The sequence below is a fragment of the Dreissena polymorpha genome, chromosome 10 (genome assembly GCF_020536995.1).
Source record: "Dreissena polymorpha isolate Duluth1 chromosome 10, UMN_Dpol_1.0, whole genome shotgun sequence".
Taxonomy (NCBI): Eukaryota; Metazoa; Mollusca; class Bivalvia; order Myida; family Dreissenidae; genus Dreissena; species Dreissena polymorpha.
The window spans coordinates 65,368,109-65,391,843 of record NC_068364.1 but is presented as its reverse complement, the minus strand read 5'-3'; the positions used below and the strand labels follow the sequence as shown (position 1 = coordinate 65,391,843).

Sequence of the window (23,735 nt, the reverse complement as noted above, 5' to 3'; positions counted from 1 at the left end):
AATGTTAATTTGTGTGAGCTCAGGGGTAATATCAACATTGACAATGTTAATATGTGTGAGCTCAGGGGTAATATCAACATTGACAATGTTTATTTGTGTGAGCTCAGGCGTAATATCAAGATTGACAATGTTTATTTGTGTGAGCTCAGGGGTAATATCAACATTGACAACGTTAATTTGTGTGAACTAAGGGGTAATATCAAGATTGACAATGTTTATTTGTGTGAGCTCAGGGGTAATATCAACAGTGACAATGTTTATTTGTGTGAGCTCATGGATAATATCAACATTGACAATGTTTATTTGTGTGAGCTCTGGGGTAATATCAACATTGACCATTTTTATTTGTGTCAGCTCATGGGTAATATCAACATTAACAATGTTTATCTTTGTAAGCTTAGGGGTAATATCAACATTTACCATGTTTATTTGTGTCAGCTCAGGGGAAATATTAACAGTGATTTATTTGAGTGAGCTTAGGGGTAAAATCAACATCAATTCCTATTGATATTTGCTAATTGTTTTAGAAAAATATGGGCAGCATATGGAACACTTTGATTTATGTGAAACAAACAGCTACTTCAAGGTTATTAAGGGCGAACATGTTTTTGCAGCTAGTAACCCTGCAGGGCAAGTGGCTTTCAACAGATTTTTACACCCCTGGGGTGAAATGTGTGATTTTCTATGTTAGATTAATGACAAGTTTTCAAAAGATCAGTGGTAAAAAGTTGGCCTTGTGTACCTAAATTGGACATGACACAGGATTAAAATGGGATGTTAAATAATTAATTTTTAGAATAGACCAGTTACAAAAAAGTTGGCCTGGCACAACTATATTGGAAAATATGATTATGCTAGTCAATAATACATAATAATTTAACTGTCTGTGATTAACCGACTACATGTTGACAATGTACTTACCAGTTTGTCCATTTCATCGTTTAACCCTTTCCCACTCAGAAGCAAAGTGAAAATGGCTATGTGCAAACAGCATAAAACCAGAGCAGCCTGCAAGTCTCTGTTCAGGTTTTATGCTGTTTGCTGCTCATCCGTTTCTAAGGGTTGGAAATGAGGCCTTTAAAACTTGAATCTAGTAAGAAAGGTCTTTAATAAAATGTAACTTTCTAAGGGACTATGAATGCATGAAAATATGTGGGAAATCTAAGTGGGGAAGGGTTAAGGCATTTATTCTTAACTGGAGATAAAATTATGAACAAGCACCAGTAGACTTTACCTTCAAATCTATAATATAACCATATGCCATTACAAGACCTGGGGATTTTTTTCATTAATTCTCTCACCAACACATCTGTCCCTGCCAATAAAACAGTTGTTCAAAAGGACCCAGTTCCAAACTGATCTTGATATAACATGATATTTGTGAATTCTAAATATTCTAACTGAAAGTTGTGAAAATTTTATTTATTTCTTTCATATATTGTTTTCATTGGCTCTCTTGCTTTTTAAAGCCATTAGCTACCCTGCAAGTTGTTCATTAGGCCATACCAAATACATTATGCATTTCAGGGCAACTACCAGACAAACGTTAGTATTCAAGAAATAATCTTTTGGCATCACAATTTGGTATAAAAACATTGAAAATATCTAAAACTGGCGCAGATTTTACAGTGAACAATCGTCACCAACTGAAGGATCTGTGTATATGCAAGGTTGGTTCTGGTTGCCCGCAACACAAACACTGTAGCCTTTGTCTGGGAAAAAATCTGTATGTAAAGTGTCGTCCCTGATTAGCGTGTGCCGTCCACACAGGCTAATAAGAGACGAAACTTTTCCATTCACTGGTATTTTCATTTAAAATAAGTCTCTTTATAGCATGAATCCAGTAAGGGCTGAAAGTTTCATCCCTGAATAGCCTATGGGGATGGCACAGGCTAATCTAGGATGACACTTTATGTACATGTATTAAGCCCTGATTTCCCCCGGGGAGGCTCATGGTATGTTTATGCCTGCCATTGAGATTTACTCACCAAGTTGTTGATCTCTTTTTCTCTGTCCGGAGCTGATCGGGCCGTAGCCTGGAATAAATTACAAGAAACATAAATTTACTTTGCGAACCAGTTTTTAAGACACATCACTTTCATTGATTTTTTTTTTATAATAATAAATAACATTATCATACTCTTGCAACAAATTTAGCTCTTTTTAAAATTGTCATCAAATTGATATAATATTTTTGTCCTAAAATCTGATTTAATGATACATTTCTTAATTAGATTGATGTCAATCAAAATCAAAGAAGCAATTACCGGGTAAGCAAAATCTATAACCCACATCATCAAAATATAATTTAATCCACAGAAAACCATCTCTCTATTTCCATATACATTTTGTATATTTCACCTTAAAAGACTTATTTATATATTTTTTTAAACATGGTTTGATAAATTGACTACATTATCGTCATGCTACTTGACAAAACAATTATATATAATATATATTATTCTTTCAAAGTTTATCATCTGCGTTGCTCAGTTTGTAAAACAAAGTAGAAATGTCTGATAATATAGTCCTTGGAACAAAAAAAAGACATTCTTGGATCAATTGAAAACATAAATCAGTTCACAATCAAAACACAAAAAATGAATTCCAAATCACAGCACACTAGCTAAAATGAAGCGAACAACATGCGCAGAAAGCTATCTAGGACAATGTATCATCAATGAGATAGGACAATGTATCATCAATGAGATAGGACAATGTATCATCAATGAGAAAGGACAATGTATCATCAATGAGATAGGACAATGTATCATCAATGAGATAGGACAATGTATCATCAATGAGATAGGACAATGTATCATCAATGAGAAAGGACAATGTATCATCAATGAGATAGGACAATGTATCATCAATGAGATAGGACAATGTATCATCAATGAGATAGGACAATGTATCATCAATGAGATAGGACAATGTATCATCAATGAGATAGGACAATGTATGATCAATGAGATAGGACAATGTATCATCAATGAGATAGGACAATGTATCATCAATGAGATAGGACAATGTATCATCAATGAGATAGGACAATGTATCATCAATGAGATAGGACAGTGTATCATCAATGAGATAGGACAATGTATCATCAATGAGATAGGACAATGTATCATCAATGAGATAGGACAGTGTATCATCAATGAGATAGGACAATGTATCATCAATGAGATAGGACAATGTATCATCAATGAGATAGGACAATGTATCATCAATGAGATAGGACAATGTATCATCAATGAGATAGGACAATGTATCATCAATGAGATAGGACAATGTATCATCAATGAGATAGGACAGTGTATCATCAATGAGATAGGACAGTGTATCATCAATGAGAAAGGAAAATGTATCATCAATGAGATATAAAAAATTATGGATATTCAGAACATGTATTCAAAAATTGAAAAGATTGAACAGTCAAACAGTGTTAATTTGTGACTAATTGATGAGCAATAGAATAAGGAACACCACACAAATAATAGTATGTGCTTCCAATCATTAGTTTATCATGCGAAAAATAAACATGAAACATGATAAACAAGACTATTGCCAGGCAATACTTGTCCCCTACTGGCTCCACCATTGTAAGATTTTTTTTTTTTTTTTCTTGCCATAGCAACCAATAATTTTGATGTAGGAACAAAATGAAATGACGTGCTTAATCTCCATATTGCCATCTGACCATGTCTCAAGTTGCATGAAAAAATACGAAGAACTTTTAAAGTTATTGCAGGATCCAGATAAGAGTGATAGACTCACAGACAGAAAGAAGCACAGTGCGCAAACCATAAGTCCCCTCCAGTGAAACCGGTAGGGGACAAAAAGATGTACTAGCTCATAAAATCTGCATAAAATTGTTATTAGTGCTTTACTATTTTATCTGTTATTTTTGGACATGCACAACTTTGTGCTCTTCAACCTGTAGCTCTCAGTGACACACACATTTTACATCAACCACACTCATTTCTTAATCTAGCAGAAAATTATTATATAAGTCAGGCTTAAAAACAAAAACCAACAAATATCAAGCCTTCTACAGCACCTATCCGCTATCAAAAAGACGTAATAATAACAATTCTAGCGTGGCTGAATTTGTTCTACGCAACCCAAGTACTGACTGTACAACTAGCAACCCAATACCTGCACTGAACCAATAAGAATAGAAACATGATCCAGGCAACTCAAGTAAATTTCCAATAACGCACAGTCTACACAGACTGCTCAGATCAAGGTATGAGAGTTCTGTTATAGATCTCTGATTCCGCACACAATTTCCAATAATGCATGGTAAACATAAAATGCTTCGATACTTAGGATCAAGCCAAGTAACTGCAATTTTTAATTTCCAATAATGCACAGTCTTCACAAAATGTACAGATAAAGCTATGCAAATAATGTTGTACATCTCCGATTCCACACATTCTACACACTATTTATGCCCAATAACGCATGGTCAACATAAAATGCTTCCATCCATAAGATCCAGTCGAGTAACTACAATTGTTAATTTCCAAATATGCAAAGTCTACACAAAAACTCATGTTCATTTGATGTAACTACAACTCAAAACTTCCAACAACCAAAAAATAAGCATATAATAAGTCTATATAAGATCTCGAGATTCAATAAAGAAAACTCACAAGCCATTCTGTTAACCATTTCCAACATTTTGTTGACCAACAACAAACAGAATCATGCGCATACAAAATTAATTTCACAATTAAAAGGACAACAACATTGAAAAGTGGAGTTAAAGGGCCAGTAAACGGCACCATGAACATTCAACATCAACTTCACAATTAAAGGGACAACAACATTGAAAGACACTATTAAAAGGCCAGTAAACAATACCATTCACAAACAAATGAATAACACAATTAAACAGACAAGAACGATTTAGGACTCAATTAAAAGGGCATTGTGTGCTGTGATTAAAGGGGAACTTATTTGAGAAACCTTGATCATGGTGGAGGTCTGGTTGTCTGTCAGCTTCTTGATGCAGCGCTGACCTCCAACCACATTGCACACCTGAAACAGACAAACAACAAACCATGTCATACTGACTGCTTTGGTCCTTTGTGCTGTTATAAATGAGCCAAACACCCAGTGTAAAAGGGGCTTAAAATGCATATGCAGTAAGGGTCTGCACAGGCTCATCAGAGACAACAATTTCCATCTATAACCCTTTGCATGCTGGGAAATTTGTCGTTTGCTAAAATGTCTTCTGCTGAATTTGTAAAATGAGCATTTTCTTAGATTTTTTTCAAAGAATACTATCAGAATAGCAAACAGTTTGGATCCTGATGAGACGCCACGTTCTGTGGCGTTTCATCTGGATCCAAACTGTTTGCAAAGGCCTTCAAAATTCGGTTCCAGCACTGAAAGGGATAATGGATTTTCATTTAGTGGAGACTTCCTTTCAAGGAAAAGATCCATAAAAGCATTAAGCCCTATATTTCCAGACCCTGGCTCAAATGAATCATTATAGAATTAGAATTATTTATCACCATTAACTGAAATTAATTATGGTAAATAATGGAGGGGTCTTACAGGTAGGAAAATGTTCCGTTAAATCAGATTTTGTTTTAAAACATTAAAAAAGTTTATTGTCAGATTTTGGTAAAGATTGTATTATAAAAGTAAGCAATTCTGAAGAGTTTTTAGGTCAGTAGAAACTTTGTCCTTATGACACGCCAATCAAACCTTATTCGAAGTACTACAATGACTCACCTCCAGTGGCAGATAGGTGTGTTTCTGCTCCTGTCCAACCTGCAGACAGGGCAGGTGTGGGTGCTGCAGCTTCATCTTGTAGCGCTCCAGGAAGTAGCGCGCCACCGTACACTCCACCGTCTGACCGGACTCCAGCTGTAGAGGGAACCTGCAGGCAAGAGATGGGAGAACTAATCAAATGAACCGTGCTCTGGGATAACTTGGCTTAATATATGTGCATGTAAAGTGTTGGCACATACTGGCCTGTGCACATACTAATCAGGGATGACACTTTCCGCTTGTTTTATCAAGTAATGTATTCTTAACTCTTTCAATGCTGGAACCAAATTCTAAAGGCCTTCGCAAACAGTTTGGATTCAGATGAGACGCCACAGAAGGTGGCGTCTCATCAGGATCCAAACTGTTTGCTATTTCAATAGTATTCTTTGAAAAAAATCAAAGAAAATGCTAATTTAAAAAATTCAGCAGACAACATTTTAGCAGACGACAAATTTCCCAGCATGCAAAGGGTTAACAAAAATCCAGTTCAGGCAGAAAGTGCTGTATCTGATTAGCCTGTTTGGAGATTGCTAAGACTAATCTTGGATGAAACTTAACCCTTTGCATGCTGGGAAATTTTTTCGTCTGCTAAAATGTCTTCTGCCGAATTTCTAAAATTAGCATTTTCTTCGATTTTTTTTCCAAAGAATACTATCAGAAAAGCAAACAGTTTGGATCCAGATGAGACGCCACGTTCTGTGGCGTCTCATCTGGATCCAAACTGTTTGCAAAGGCCTTCACAATTCAGTTCCAGCACTGAAAGGGTTAACGCAAATGCTTAACCCAGTCTCCCAAGAATAAGGCTGAAATTGAAGTACATCTCATCATTATGGGACTTCTAATGCTACACAGCACTGAGATAAATTGAAGTTCATCTGGTCATTATGGGACTTCTAATGCTACACAGCACTGAGATAAATTGAAGTTCATCTGGTCATTATGGGACTTCTAATGCTACACAGCAGTGAGATAAATTGAAGTTCATCTGGTCATTATGGGACTTCTAATGCTACACAGCAGTGAGATAAATTGAAGTTCATCTGGTCATTATGGGACTTCTAATGCTACACAGCACTGAGATAAATTGAAGTTCATCTGGTCATTATGGGACTTCTAATGCTACACAACACTGAGATAAATTGAAGTTCATCTGGTCATTATGGGACTTCTAATGCTACACAGCACTGAGATAAATTGAAGTCCATCTGGTCATTATGGGACTTCTAATGCTACACAGCACTGAGATAAATTGAAGTTCATCTGGTCATTATGGGACTTCTAATGCTACACAGCACTGAGATAAATTGAAGTTCATCTGGTCATTATGGGACTTCTAATGCTACACAGCACTGAGATAAATTGAAGTTCATCTGGTCATTATGGGACTTCTAATGCTACACAGCAGTGAGATAAATTGAAGTTCATCTGGTCATTATGGGACTTCTAATGCTACACAGCAGTGAGATAAATTGAAGTTCATCTGGTCATTATGGGACTTCTAATGCTACACAGCACTGAGATAAATTGAAGTTCATCTGGTCATTATGGGACTTCTAATGCTACACAGCACTGAGATAAATTGAAGTTCATCTGGTCATTATGGGACTTCTAATGCTACACAGCAGTGAGATAAATTGAAGTTCATCTGGTCATTATGGGACTTCTAATGCTACACAGCAGTGAGATAAATTGAAGTTCATCTGGTCATTATGGGACTTCTAATGCTACACAGCACTGAGATAAATTGAAGTTCATCTGATCATTATGGGACTTCTAATGCTACTCAGCACTGAGATAAATTGAAGTTCATCTGGTCATTATGGGACTTCTAATGCTACACAGCACTGAGATAAATTGAAGTTCATCTGGTCATTATGGGACTTCTAATGCTACACAGCAGTGAGATAAATTGAAGTTCATCTGGTCATTATGGGACCTTTAATGCTACACAGCACTGAGCTAAATTGAAGTTCATCTGGTCATTATGGGACTTCTAATGCTACACAGCAGTGAGCTAAATTGAAGTTCATCTGGTCATTATGGGACTTCTAATGCTACACAGCAGTGAGATAAATTGAAGTTCATCTGGTCATTATGGGACTTCTAATGCTACACAGCAGTGAGATAAATTGAAGTCCATCTGGTCATTATGGGACTTCTAATGCTACACAGCAGTGAGATAAATTGAAGTTCATCTGGTCATTATGGGACTTCTAATGCTACACAGCACTGAGATAAATTGAAGTTCATCTGGTCATTATGGGACTTCTAATGCTACACAGCACTGAGATAAATTGAAGTTCATCTGGTCATTATGGGACTTCTAATGCTACACAGCACTGAGATAAATTGAAGTTCATCTGGTCATTATGGGACTTCTAATGCTCACAGCACTGAGATAAATTGAAGTTCATTGGGTCATTATGGGACTTCTAATGCTACACAGCACTGAGATAAATTGAAGTTCATCTGGTCATTTTGTGACTTCTAATGCTACACAGCAGTGAGATAAATTGAAGTTCATCTGGTCATTATGGGACTTCTAATGCTACACAGCACTGAGATAAATTGAAGTTCATCTGGTCATTATGGGACTTCTAATGCTACACAGCACTGAGATAAATTGAAGTTCATCTGGTCATTTTGTGACTTCTAATGCTACACAGCAGTGAGAAAAATTGAAGTTCATCTGGTCATTATGGGACTTCTAATGCTACACAGCACTGAGATAAATTGAAGTTCATCTGGTCATTATGGGACTTCTAATGCTACACAGCACTGGGATAAATTGAAGTTCATCTGGTCATTATGGGACTTCTAATGCTACACAGCACTGAGATAAATTGAAGTTCATCTGGTCATTATGGGACTTCTAATGCTACACAGCAGTGAGATAAATTGAAGTTCATCTGGTCATTATGAGACTTCTAATGCTACACAGCACTGAGATAAATTGAAGTTCATCTGGCCATTATGGGACTTCTAATGCTACACAGCAGTGAGATAAATTGAAGTTCATCTGGTCATTATGGGACTTCTAATGCTACACAGCAGTGAGATAAATTGAAGTTCATCTGGTCATTATGGGACTTCTAATGCTACACAGCAGTGAGATAAATAGAAGTTCATCTGGTCATTATGGGACTTCTAATGCTACACAGCAGTGAGATAAATAGAAGTTCATCTGGTCATTATGGGACTTCTAATGCTACACAGCACTGAGATAAATTGAAGTTCATCTGGTCATTATGGGACTTCTAATGCTACACAGCACTGAGATAAATTGAAGTTCATCTGGTCATTATGGGACTTCTAATGCTACACAGCACTGAGATAAATTGAAGTTCATCTGGTCATTATGGGACTTCTAATGCTCACAGCACTGAGATAAATTGAAGTTCATCTGATCATTATGGGACTTCTAATGCTACACAGCACTGAGATAAATTGAAGTTCATCTGATCATTATGGGACTTCTAATGCTACACAGCACTGAGATAAATTGAAGTTCATCTGGTCATTATGGGACTTCTAATGCTACACAGCACTGAGATAAATTGAAGTTCATCTGGTCATTATGGGACTTCTAATGCTACACAGCACTGAGATAAATTGAAGTTCATCTGGTCATTATGGGACTTCTAATGCTACACAGCACTGAGATAAATTAAAGTTCATCTGGTCATTATGGGACTTCTAATGCTACACAGCACTGAGATAAATTGAAGTTCATCTGGTCATTATGGGAATTCTAATGCTACACAGCACTGAGATAAATTGAAGTTCATCTGGTCATTATGGGACTTCTAATGCTACACAGCACTGAGATAAATTGAAGTTCATCTGGTCATTATGGGACTTCTAATGCTACACAGCAGTGAGATAAATTGAAGTTCATCTGGTCATTATGGGACTTCTAATGCTACACAGCAGTGAGATAAATTGAAGTTCGTCTGGTCATTATGGGACTTCTAATGCTACACAGCACTGAGATAAATTGAAGTTCATCTGGTCATTATGGGACTTCTAATGCTACACAGCACTAAGATAAATTGAAGTTCATCTGGTCCATGGTTCAAACAGAATTCTCAAACCTAAATTTAAGCACTTTTTAAGGACTTTTCAAGGCCAAATTTTCATTTTCAAGGCCGAGAACCGTACGTTAGTTTCCTTAAAAAAGCGCATTTTCAAGCAAGTAAATATCATTTATTTGCTCAAACAAATTAAACTTATTCCACAATAACTCATACATGTTATTTCTAGTTATTACATACCGGTTATCCATCCTTAACTCAATGAGTCTCACATACAGTTTGTCAACCAGTTCCGGATATTCAGCAGTTCCGATTAATTTGTATTTAATTTTCCATAATGCCCCAATAAAAACAAAATGATAAGTGTCTAAGGTATACATTAGGTAAAGGAATAAATTAACAAAGTTTTAGCAAGAAATCTTTTGTAAATAGCTTACAGGGTGGAAAAATGCAGCAAAAAGTTAACCGGAACTGATTGAATGAGTTATGTTTTGAAATGTGCATATGGATATAGAAGGCTTTACTATTTTCAAATAAACTTTTTGCTGATTGAAAACAAATGCTATGACAATGATTTGAAATACTAATTCTGTAAGCTGAATGGTTTTTTCATAATTTTCCTAAGGTTGAACTTTAATTGGCTATTTATGACAAAAAACTGCATATGCCGTCTGACCTAACCTGTTATCATACAAAATAGATTATTACCCTTTATTTTAACATCTTCTCACATTGACACTAAATCCCGATAAAATTATTGTGGTAAAAAGAATAAATGTTTTTGCCGGGCGATTCTAAACTGGTGTACTGACTGTATGTATTTACTTTTTAAAGTTATTACAAACAAACACATTGCTTCTCAATTTCATGTTTTCTTTGTGGGTTTCCCCTTTCTCATGGCTTTTCAAAGCGCTTTACACCATCCCCCGACATCAACGGTCCTCATACAGACAGCCGAAAATGTGCTTTTTGAATGTCATTTGTTTTCTGTACCCAGGAATATTCAGTTAACCACCCTGGTTTGAAATGACACTTTCCCATCGCTGCGTTTTCACTCGCGAAAATTGATCACAATGGAGAATCTCTGACGTAGTACACATAATCTGTGACGTGCACACATAACGTTTCGTACTCAATAGTGTACGAACTTATATTTCGTACTCAACTTTTTGCGCGAAGGAATTTATGATAAATTTTCGTAATATTTCCCTTAAGAACGATTTAAGTTTATAATTAAAGCAATGATACATGTAATTTTGAGCAGAAATAAACATGTTCAAGGCTTTTTTACATGAAATAAGCACTTTTCAAGCACTTTTTCAAGGCCAACCTTTATTCAAGGGCTTTTCAAGCCTAGGACTCGTTTTCAAGCACTTTTCAAGCCCTGTGCGAACCCTGTGGTCATTATGGGACTTCTAATGCTACACAGCAGTGAGATAAATTGAAGTTCATCTGGTCATTATGGGACTTCTAATGCTACACAGCAGTGAGATAAATTGAAGTTCATCTGGTCATTATGGGACTTCTAATGCTACACAGCAGTGAGATAAATTGAAGTTCATCTGGTCATTATGGGACTTCTAATGCTACACAGCAGTGAGATAAATTGAAGTTCATCTGGTCATTATGGGACTTCTAATGCTACACAGCACTGAGATAAATTGAAGTTCATCTGGTCATTATGGGACTTCTAATGCTACACAGCAGTGAGATAAATTGAAGTTCATCTGGTCATTATGGGACTTCTAATGCTACACAGCAGTGAGATAAATTGAAGTTCATCTGGTCATTATGGGACTTCTAATGCTACACAGCAGTGAGATAAATTGAAGTTCATCTGGTCATTATGGGACTTCTAATGCTACACAGCAGTGAGATAAATTGAAGTTCATCTGGTCATTATGGGACTTCTAATGCTACACAGCAGTAAGATCAAATCATGCATGATATTGCAATGTTTTTCTTTCAGGGCCCTCACACTACTTTGGGGGAAGGGGTCCGCAGCCCTTAGGAGGGGGAATTTTCGCTGCGTTTCCTATTTTGGGGGATTTTTTTACTTACTCTGTCATTATTACATTTGTACATGTTTGCACTATATTCATTGCATTTTTCATAATCTAGTATGTTTGCAAAGATTTAATTGAAATAGAATTGAGATATAATAATCATGAGACACATCTTTGTATTAAAAAAAAAAAAAATTTTTTTTTTTTTTTTTTTTTTTTTTTAGGGGGAATTTTCCCCCCCAAAAGGGGAAAAAAGTATACTTTTCAGGTGGGGAACTGCCGCCGAATTTCGGTGGCAGATTTAATAGATTAAGGGCCCTGTCTTTCTTAAACCTTTTCCACTTAAAAGCAAAGTGAAAATTGGTATGTGCAAACAGAATAAAACCAGAACAGCCTGCGCGCAACTCCCAGTCTGTTCAGGTTATATGCTGTTTTCTGCTCATCAGTATCTAAGGGTTGGAAATGAACCCTTTAAAACTTGAATTTAGACTTCAATTTTACTTTATAAGGGACAATAAATGCATTAAAAGACGTATCTATGTGGTAAAGGGTTAACAGTGTCAATATGGTGTCATAATAATCACGACATCACTGACAACCATGTGGCCTCAAAACATAAGCTCCGAATCGATTATAAGATATCGCATCGCTGTCGTTAATGCTCAATTCAGCCCTATGTACGAAATAAATAAAAAAGTATTTTGTTAAATCATTTTCATTTTTTCATTTGACATTTAAACCAATTTGCTTGTTTTATATGTGCTATTCTCATTCTCCTGAAACATACATACAGAAATTGATAGAAGTATTCAAAATGTATGTAACTATCTGAGAATGTGGAGGTACTTACGACTGGGTCTGTGCAGGTCGACGCGTGACGTTACACACTCGGTATTTTCGCTTCATTGTACCACAGTGAGTTATCTCCACTTTTAAACCTGCAATGCCCAAAACAGTAACTTAAGTACTTCCTATGATATGTATTACAAGTATTTAATCTAATGATCTGAACGAGAGCTATGCTATAATGATAACTTACATCCCAGCTCAGCTTCGTAAGATATGTTAAACGGTGAATAACAAAGGTATACGAGGATCATTGAGCATGAAAAGCACCTTCCACATCTGCACTTCATTGTCATGACATATTTCAAGTTGCAAATCTTTTGCTTGAAAAATGTGGAAATAGTTTGCTTCCATCATTTCTTTTCAAACAGACCAACCCACCAACATAATGACACCAATGTATCCACTCTAAAACTTCATTTAATTTGGAAAGAGGTCTAATGTGTTAACATTTTTTTTAAAGTTTAAGAGAAGTTGCTAGTAACCTTCGATTTCTTGGTGAACTTGACCCTCTGTGAGTCCGTGAGGCGCACAAAATAAACACAGTTTAGTCCAATATCTTAGTGTAAACCAATTTATTTTAGCTCGATTGCATAGAAAGCCCAAGGCTTATTTGAAACCCATTCGAATCCATTTCCTGGGACTAAAACCAGTACTTGGTGTCTAAGGGGAAATCTAAAGAACGCTCCTACAGTGGATATCGAACCCGTGACCTCCTGATCACACAATATCCAATACACCACTGGTACCAATACTTGAGAAATATTAAATCTAATAACGTGAACAAGACCTTTGTCAAAAAGGTGACCAACATCCCAGTGGCCACACTGACAAACCAACTTACTGATAGATTGACTCTTATATACCCAATGTCATATTTCAAGAACAGGGGTTCAATAAAAGGGTAATAGGTTGAATGCGTAAACATTCTTTGAGAGGTTGCTATATACCTTTGATCTCTTTGGTGAATTTGACTCTCTGTGAGTCAGTAAGGGGCCTCTTCTGTTCTGACGTGTCCTTCATGTCCAGCACCTCACACATGAACTCAATCACTGGCTGCTGTTTGTAGAACGCTGTCGCCGAAACTGAAGGAGTCAAATAATAAACAGGTTTGTCATAGATGGTGAAGAAGTGTTTTGTTGAAACAACAGTATCAGAACATCGAATTTTATATATGTCCTTCTATACACAATGCATATTCCAATTTGGATTTTAAAAAGCAACAGGAACACTTTGAATAATAGCAAATTTGTTGTAACCCTTCTCCTGCATTACAACAACTTGTATGAGTTTTTTTAGGAGCCTTGGGAAAGCTGGTCCAATTATTTCCCATTGAAAAGGTCTTGCATTTCAAGACCAGAGGTGTGATTAAACTCTTTACCACTTAGATACGTATTTTGACACATTTGTAGTACCTTAGAAAGCTAAATTAAATTAAAAACTTTTCTAACTAAATTCAAGTTTTAAAGGCTTCATTTCCAACCCTTTGATACTGATGAGCAGCAAACAGCATACAACCTGAACAGAGTTACTTGCAGGCTGTTCTGATTTTATGCTGTTTGCAAAAAGTATTTTCACTTCGCTTCTTATGGGGGAAAGGGTTAAGAATCACCTCAATGGAGGAAAATGCCCTTCCGCTCACTGGGCTCATTAATCTCCTTATTTGCATATAGATCCAGAAAAGTTAATAACTATTCGCAAAATAATTTTGACATTGAAAAGGAAGAAATCAGATGGAGGAGAAATCACGTTCATGTAGACCTACCATCGATGTTGAGCATCATCTTCCACAGGGAGGGGCGCACACTCTGGTGGAAGCCAAACCACACCTCCCTGCCCCCGCCTAGGGGGTGGTCATAACCCTCGGGCTGGGAGAAGAATGAGCGACCCACAGGCGTATAGCTGAAAGTACAGGCACCGTTGTTAGCGGTGGTAGTGAAAAAACTAATTGCAAACTCATGGCATTTTACATAACATTTTCATTTTACTTTCATTTTAATACACTTGTTCCTGGAGCATTTTCCTTTAAACACATTCAGCATTACATTTAAATCATTATTTACATTTCTCCTTACATTTTTCAGTAAAAATATTAATATCAAATACAAACAAAAATTAGTTGGGTTTTTTGTGTGTATTTTTTATATGTGCTATTTATATTAGTTCACATTTAGTTTAATGTCAATTTTTACAAATTTACCATACTTCTACTTAAAATTTTCATTTACATCATCCACATTCTTATTCTGAGTTCATTATACAAGACACAGATTAGAGAAATACAAACTGTAACATAACTGGATACAGGAGTATAAATAAGTCCAGAGAAACGAATAAAATCAATCATTTCTGAGGAGTAAGAGACAGAGGTTAATTGGTTATACAGATCCAAGAGTCTTTATTAGTCAAGATAGTATCTCAGGAGTCAGATAAGTATTTTCTTAATTAGGCAACACACAAATAACATAACAAATTTAAAGATTTTCCTATCAGTGCAGTGTAACCATACTTGGTAGACGTCATATGATGCAGATTTACATAATTTGTGCATCACCCATTACATGGATTGGCTACACATTTTTTATCCTTATATAAAGCTCCAAACATTGATGAATCAGTACACAAGTAGACAAAGTCTTATTAATGATATAACAGCATGGTTCAGGGCCTTCCCCAGGAAGAGGTGGGTAACCCCCTCTATGTTCATATTTGTTTACAACTTACGTGCCAAATGACATTACTTAGTACATTTGGGCTTTTAAAATTGTATGCGTACTCCAGTTTACATGTCTGCAAATTTAAATAAAACTGTTATCCTATGACATTAATGGGTCAAATTTGGTTTCCTTACGAGTCGCATTCTGAGAAAACTGGGCATAATGCATGTGCGTAAAATGTCGTCCCAGATTAGCCAGTGCGGTCCGCACAGACTTATCAGAGATGGCACTTTCCCCCTGAATTGGATTTTTGCTAAGAAGAGACTTCAATTTAACAAAAAATGTCATACAAGCGTAAAGTGCCATCCCAGATAAGCCTGTGCGAACTGCACAGGCTAATCTGGGACGACACTTTACGCACATGCATTATGCCCAGTTTTCAGAACACGACTCTTATATTCATTTCTTCAAATAATCCAATCTTGTGTCATTCGAAAATACAACATATACCGAATCTGCATGTCTTTATTGAGCAGCACACTGACCGTTTTTACATCCACAATTTCCATGCATAAAAGTGACTATGCCAATTACAGCAGTTGTTACATCCACAATTTCCATGCATAAAAGTGACGATGCCAATTACAGCAAACTATTCACGCTAAATTAGTTTCGACAGCACTTTGTCACTCAGCTGCAATTATTAAAGCAGCCCAATATATAAAATATGCTTGCATCAGCCAGTGTTTATAAGTGCAGTATAAGGGTACCACTATTTATAGGTGCCCTGGGTATGTCCAATGCAGAATTCAAAAGCCCAAAGACCGGGGCACTAAAATGACTCAGGGTAGGCCCTGTAGTTCTGCACCATGTAATCAAGATTATCTATCAGCATACATGCTAAAGTACGCTACAAAGGTTAAACAATCTTTTAGATAGGGAAGGATCCAGCATGAATAAGAGTCACCTGCTGTATCAGAAATGGGGAAGAAACGCCCCAACCACCACCCCCGAAGATCAATTATATGAGGAATTGCATGACTGTATGATTGAAATAAATTGTGCCAAGTGTATGTGGTCTTTAAAAGACTACAGCTACAGGACAAGGGCCTGGGTGGGGAGAGAGTATATGAGAGATGTGTGTGCTATTGGTACAGTTACAAGGTACCGGTTAATGGGTTTCCTACTTTTAGAGCATAAAATCATATTACACTTTCTCCTTTCCAAAGTTACGCTTAATAAATGTCCTTCTTATTACAAACCCAGAGAGCAGTAGACTGGAACTAACAAGGAGCAGGGGTTATAACTCTGCTATTTCATTCTGGATCTTCCCCTTCGACATGCTTGAGACGTAAATGGCATTATTTTATGTGTCACAAAACATCCAAAATATGAACCCTGATAATCATCTTCAGAGATCTCCCCTCATGATAATTCCCTGTAACACAGCTGTGAATTTGAGCTTCAAATTCTGGCCAGTTACATGTAGAACTCACTGTAAAGTGCGCGATTTGATTCACAAAATTAATTCTAGATACATTTGTTCCAGTTCCCTTCATGACATGAAAGTATGATCTACCTTGAGTTTTGCAACAATCAATAAGTTCACTGTTAGATTTAATTACCAAAAGTGTAGATATTGTTTCTTAAAAAACTTGACACTAAGATATAAGTACCAGATGCGTACGATTTTTTCATCAATCATTAACTTGTCATTCAAATTAACGTTTAATATGTGAAAGATATTTTTTTACATGCAAAACTTTGTCTTCCAGGGTGAACAAGTGTAGACAAATCTGTATAATAGCTATAAAAAATATGTGTTAATTATTTTGTTCAACAAGTTTCTGAGAGATTCAAGACAAAATTGTTGATTAAGCATTTAAATTTTCTCGGTTCAATGTACATAAAGAAAACAAACCATACAGCTGAAAGGAAAAACGAGGAAACCAATGGAAATATACGGCTAGTAGAACAGGACCTGTTTGGCATGCCAACAGTTGGATGTTTTATGGCCAGGAAGGGTTGGTGCAGCTTGAGATAGTGAAACAACCCTGCAAAGACTTAGTGCAGAGTGACCTTCTCCTACCACCTTTATTAATTTCAGTTGGCACTTCACTTGAGAAATATGACTTCAGGGTAAGCCTAAGGAGGAGTTTATTACCAGAGTTGCATACTTTCAATATGTAAATCTCAGTCAAGATCCCAGTAAAGCAAGTTACTTTTACTAACAATCTGAAAAGTTTGATTTCATTCAGGTTTTTCTAAGAGTGTGTTCTCATCCAAAGGATGATCTTAAATATTCTAATCTTAATCAGTTATGTCACTCAGCAAAAAGCCCCAGGGTTGTTTCAAAGGCAGGCCAAGAATAATGAGTTTTAATATTTTCGACATCTTTTGACAGCATTTTCAGGGCTGGCAGGAGCCCTGATTTTGCAGATAACACTTTTATACATTATAAATTAGCAGAACTTTAGGTTTTCAGAAAAAGCAGACGGATCCGGTTTTGTCTTCTCGGGATTACCCAACTTACTTCATGCTTGGTAGATGCCGTAAAACAACGTCGAGCGCTTGCAAGGAGTCCAGCGGGATTTTCCGTGACCGGCCTTCCAGCGCGTCCTCAAGTCCGATTAAGCTTACTTGCCCGATCCATCTAATAGATACTTTAAAAATTCTATCTTTGCCTTCCCCGGGGAGGGTTAACTCAAGCTCCACCTAGCAATGGGACATAAAATAACGCCACTTAACAACCTCGGTTATTAGACGTCATAGAGATGGGACACTCTCAATAGGACTGGTGGCATCGTTACCATAGAAATGCAAGAGACAAAATGGCGGAATACACATTTTCATTTTTGTTGAACATCACAAAAAAAAAATGTCCGTATTTGTGTAGTTCCAAATTTTCCTAATCGTCTTTCATGCTGTTGTTTATTGTAATTAATTTTTAATTTTACATATTAGTTTTATGTAACCAAGGTCATTCAAATTCATTTTGCAACTACCCAAAAGAAGCAACAAAAATTCCACCATTTTGTTTAAACACCATTTCCACAACAACATGCTCCAAGAACTGACCCCTATTGCGCCTCACACAGACAGAACTAAGGGGGGGGAGGGCGTGTGTTTGTGAGAGGGGGACAAGAGAGGGTGTGTGTTAGTAAGTAATAGACTCACACACAACAAGACTGGGGCACCTGTCAAAAACATTTAACACAAACACCACAACGCTTAAGTCTATCAACCGTTTCCTGCTACCATTACACTCCTACGAGTTTTCACTATTCTCGGGTATTCCCTCATACTCACGTCAGACTAGGCAGATGTCTCATAATGACATCCAGGGCCTGTACGGACTCGAAGGGGATCGCGCGACCCCGGCCCTCCAGCGCCTCCTCTAGCGCGTACAGGGACACCTGGGCCAGCCACTTCACCACAATGGTGAACTCGCGGTCTTTCCCCTCGCCTGGTAGCGTTACTTGCAACTCAATCTAAATATCAGGGGTAGAAAGCAGTCCTACTAGAGCCATCAGTGCAATATGGCTTACATGTTTAAGGGACACTTTTTGGAGCCCGAAACACATGTATAATACATGTCACGTATATTTCAAATATTTACATCTAGCCTATGCGATTTTTTTCCCCCAATTGGTTCAAGTACCTGTTCCCTACCAATTGGGAAAACCCTGAAAATGGGAAAATTAACGTCGTGAAATCTGCCAATTTGGGAATTATAGGGTTTTTTAATTGCTTGATATCAAAGGCAAAATTAACTCAAATATTGATTTACATTCATTATGGCTTGAAATGTTCAGTGTAAGTGCTCAATTTTTTTTGTTAACTTGCAGATAATGCACTTTTGGAACAAAATTGACGTAATTTGCCTTCCTTTTGGGAAATTTCAGACAGCAATTGGGAATTTTGTATATTTTGTTTGATTGGGAAAGTACCTTTTACAGGTACTTTATAAAGAAGGGAAAAAATCGCTGCCTCTAATGAGGCGTACGTACAACATGGTTTATATCAAGTTTTTACTTTGGCCACTGGAGGAGTCAGTACCACATGGTTTAAAACAAAGTAAAGTTCATAACTGTGGTCGCATGAACCCAACATGTTATATAATATTTATTACATAAGACAACAGTGAAACTAGAGGCTTCAGTGCAACATGGTTAAAAACAAGATACAGTTTGTTTTGGCGGATTGGAACCCAAAATTGTAATACATATCCCAAATATGTAAAAAAATGTGCGACTAACCTCCACTGAGGGACCAGGGCAACATGGTTTATACCAATGTCTAGTGTAATTTTTTTGCTCATATATATATAATATATATCAAATATATTTCAAAAGTTTGAAACTAGCCTTCACTGCACCATCAAACATGGTTTATATCTTAGTACAGCTTTCCTTTTTGCCAGTGTAGAACACACAATATAATACATATCTCCATTTATTTCCAAAGACAACACTGAAACATGGTAACATTCTTATTGCTGCGACTTGGTGCTTCAAAAATCTGTTCCCAATCACAGTTTTGATTTTATAAAGAATGCTTTCTTATTAAGATACAAAAAGGTGTCATTGTGACAAGGTGATTTTTTATTGAAACATGCAGCATACAGTGTACTTAACAATAGTATAATAGGAAATGAATCATAACAATTTTTTTTAAGATACTTAAGTTGTAATCAAAAGGCTGTAGAAGGAATGATTCTCACTTAGCATTTCTGTTTTGCAAAATAACTCTAGTTCAATGTATGTTTATCATTCAAATTGCCAGCTCATTTGTATATTATAAACACTTAATTTACATGCATTATCTTAATCTTTAATCAACACATACATATGAAAGAGTAAATAAAAAACTGGTCTCTCTAACAAGGAAAAAAGCCTTGCAACTTATTTTTCATACTGTTTTAATATTTAATAGAAAAATATCTTGCAATTAATTCGAGCATGAAGCAAAAAGTTATTATTTGTAAGATCTGTGACCTGATTCAGAGACAATAGTTCAACAAAGTCTGTTGGTAGTTTACACTACAAAGTTTCTCCTCAACAAGTTAAAGGAAAGATCAAACAAGACCTGTGTTTGAAACACAATGCCCCCTACTGCCCTTTGAAACCGCAAAGCTGCTATTTTAAAGAAAATTAATAAAATCCATAGCCAATAACTTGGCCAAAAATCAATGGACCGGACTGTAACTCACGCTTCATATATATGTCATGTAGGTAAACTCACACATACCAAAAATCAGCTCAATATCTTAAAGCTTTTCTAAAAACCTCTAGAAAACAGATGAAGTCCAAGGCTCATAACGTCGCCAAAAATCAATGGACCTGATAATAACTCACACTTCATCTATAAGTCATGTAGGTAGACTTACAAATTTTTTTTTTGCTCAATATTTGAAACCCTTGCGTAAAAAACCCTCCAGAAAACAGAAAATTCGAAGTTCAAGCCCAAATCTTTGCATGAAATCAATGGACCAGCCCTCTACTTCAGTACGCATTAATGTGTGAAACCAATGCAGTGAGCTTTTTTTCAAATTTGGGGCCTAATTTCGGCCCTATTACCAATTTCAACATGTCTACAGCTTTATGCGATATAATGTTATATATGAACGTTTTTATCCTCAATTATTAAAAAGTATTTTCTAGCAAAAAAAAGGCATATTCCGAATTTTAGGCAATAAGAAATTTATTGGACTTTACAAATTTGAGAGGAAATGTGTGGCTTTCCAATAGTCTACTTATAAGAAGCACCCTGCGCCTTCTGTGATCCAAGCCTATTGTATAAATATGGATAACTTGAGCCAATCCAAAAGATAACCAAAGTCAAATATGTTGGCTACATCATATCCAAAACTTAAAAAAACTTCCGCCTGTTCGAATATATATTGTTTTATACAACCAAACAAAATTCCTAAAACTAAAGATAACGAAAAGTTAACCACTGGGATAAGTCAAGAGTTATCCAGATTTATTGAATTGGCTACAACTCAGCACTCATCCTGTACCTTTTCCTTTCCGATGGGTAGCGGATCACGACTGTACAGGTTCTTGCGCCCGTCAAACACAGGTTTTGAGCCTTGGAAAATCTTCTGTTGGTAGGCTGTCACCATGGTTTCGATAATCTCCCTACATTTACAATGTTTCATTAAGATAACTAAAGGAAAAATAGCGGACATGGCAATTTATGGTTTAACATAAATTCCTTAATTAAGGTACATGATATTCAATGGACTTTATAACTGGCTTAGGAAAATAGAATAAAAATGTGCACAGTTATTGAGCTTTTTGGTCAAACGTTCTTATTCTATTAACGTGTGTAATAGAATATTCAAGATCTTTACAGAAAATGTTCTGAAAATGCGGCTCTTTGATTTCAAACTCAGTCTACTTGCAGAATATTGACCAACACGCATGGTAATCATAAAGTTGTCAATAAAGATTTATTTTTAGATTGTTTGTAAACCAGTGGCCAAAATCCCAGACCTTACCTTCAAATGCACACTCAGGGCTTCTCCCAGCTCAAAAAAATTATAAAAACCAATTTGACTTATTTAGCGAAATTCTACTTTTTTGGTTAATTTATAGAATTTATACGGCCAAGTTGTAGCCGAACAGAATTTTCTGAAGCCGATTCCGTCCATATGAAGCCATTAGCTATAATGGCAAATGACAGAGTAAGCCCTAACACTCACCTGTTCACACGGCGAGGACACTTATCAGGTGTGATGGAAATGTCATAGTGGTGGATAAACCCCTTGGGTATGCGGACCTGGAAGTGGTTGGCCCTCAGTGCGATGGGTCGCCCCTCTGTGCCCTGGTTGGGACGGGTCGGGCAGACAAACTCCACTGGGGCGGGCACGGGCGGTGGTGCCTGGGCCTGAAAGTCAGGGGGGAACACGAAGGGCAGGGTGGTCGGGGGAACTGAAACACACAAACTTTATAATTGAAGCTTATGTGTCTTCTGAATTAGTAAGTCTGAGAAAGAATTTGCTATGGAAATGGAGATCCTGTTTAGTGAATTCATCAGCACTTTATTTAGAAGCTACACAAATAATGATGAGCAAGGTGTAAAGTTAATGACAGACTGCATGAAGTTATCAGGGGTGTGCTTTAAAAATCATCTTAGCGGGTGAAAATGCCTTACTCCCCTAACAGGTTTCATCTAAACACCTCATTTGTATATAGATCCATTAAAGTTAATAACATATTGAAAAATTAGATTGACATTTAACGGGTGGAAATCCGTTTGATTGAGGAGAAATCACACCCATGATTATGTGAATGACAGACCGAATTGTCAAAGCATCGTGTTAATGACAGACCTAAGTATCATAAAAACAACAGACCAAGATGACATGTGAATAACAGACCATACTGTGACATTTTCTTATTAAGGACCCAGGGGTTCTGAAATATGCTGTCCCAGTTGTCCGAGTCGTCAATTTCCCCTTCCGGGCAAGCAGTTTTTGAAAGCTGGCTTGTCCGGGGACAAATAAAATTTCCGTGGTTAATTTTGTTTCAAGAACGAAACTTCAATATTTTCCGAAAATTAAAAAACAAAGTTTATACAAATAGCATATGATTAATCTGTGGACTAGCACACTTTTTTAACTGGAGGTAGTTTTTTTCCGATAATAATTATTTAATGTAGTAAACAAGTCCATGCGTATCTAGCAAAAGCCAATCACGCAAAAGGTAACATTTATAGTAGAGAAACCAGCGCACGTGTATAGCAACAGCCAATCACGCATTAGATAACATTTTTAGTAAATTGCAAATGGCCGCAAACATGTTTTACCAACCTGCATTCGATTTTTTTAAATAAAACCACTTGAACGTCAAGCCATGACGCTAATCAGACCAATGATAAAATCAGTTCGGCTTCGGAAAAGAAGAGAAAAGCCAAGTATGAATATGATAAAGCATACAACGCCAAGCGGAAACGAGAATTTGTTGAGTCTTGGCTGATTGAATTTCTTTGGATTGAAAACGTTACCGGTGTGTGTTAATGAAAACTTTGTAAGGAGTTTCCTTTACAAGCGGATAATTATATCCTAATATATTTAGCGGAGATTATTTTATTTCAAGTGAATTTTCTAGTCATGTTGAGATTATGAAATATCCGAGATGGTATCGTGTGTGACTTAAACGTGTTCTTATTGTTTGCACATCTTGCTTGTATTTTCTAGTTAACTATGTATATAATCAAAAATAGAACTTAACAAAAGAGTATGTTTGCATTATTTGCTTAATTAGTAATAATGTTTTCCTTTATTTATCTTAAAAGTACAGACAAGTACTTCTTTGGTACGGACAAGTGAATTTGTGGGTCCAACTTGTCCGTGGACAAGTAGACTAATAAAATATTTCAGAACCCCTGATTAG

The 23,735-nt window shown here is 36.5% G+C and overlaps 1 protein-coding gene across 5 annotated transcripts in view; it reads right to left on the bottom strand.

Moving 5' to 3' along the window:
• The window catches only part of LOC127848627 (protein argonaute-2-like), a 77,531-nt gene that overhangs the window by 37,389 nt on the left and 16,407 nt on the right, over positions 1–23,735 (bottom strand). For all 5 annotated transcript variants that reach the window (XM_052381202.1, XM_052381203.1, XM_052381199.1 and 2 more), the window contains 9 exons: positions 22,043–22,271; positions 21,356–21,476; positions 18,643–18,824; positions 14,442–14,578; positions 13,627–13,761; positions 12,681–12,768; positions 5,752–5,899; positions 4,978–5,049; positions 1,989–2,036 (listed from right to left, as the gene is read on the bottom strand). In XM_052381202.1, coding sequence (XP_052237162.1) covers positions 1,989–2,036; positions 4,978–5,049; positions 5,752–5,899; positions 12,681–12,768; positions 13,627–13,761; positions 14,442–14,578; positions 18,643–18,824; positions 21,356–21,476; positions 22,043–22,271 — 1,160 coding nt within the window. The remainder of the gene's footprint in view (positions 1–1,988; positions 2,037–4,977; positions 5,050–5,751; positions 5,900–12,680; positions 12,769–13,626; positions 13,762–14,441; positions 14,579–18,642; positions 18,825–21,355; positions 21,477–22,042; positions 22,272–23,735) is intronic.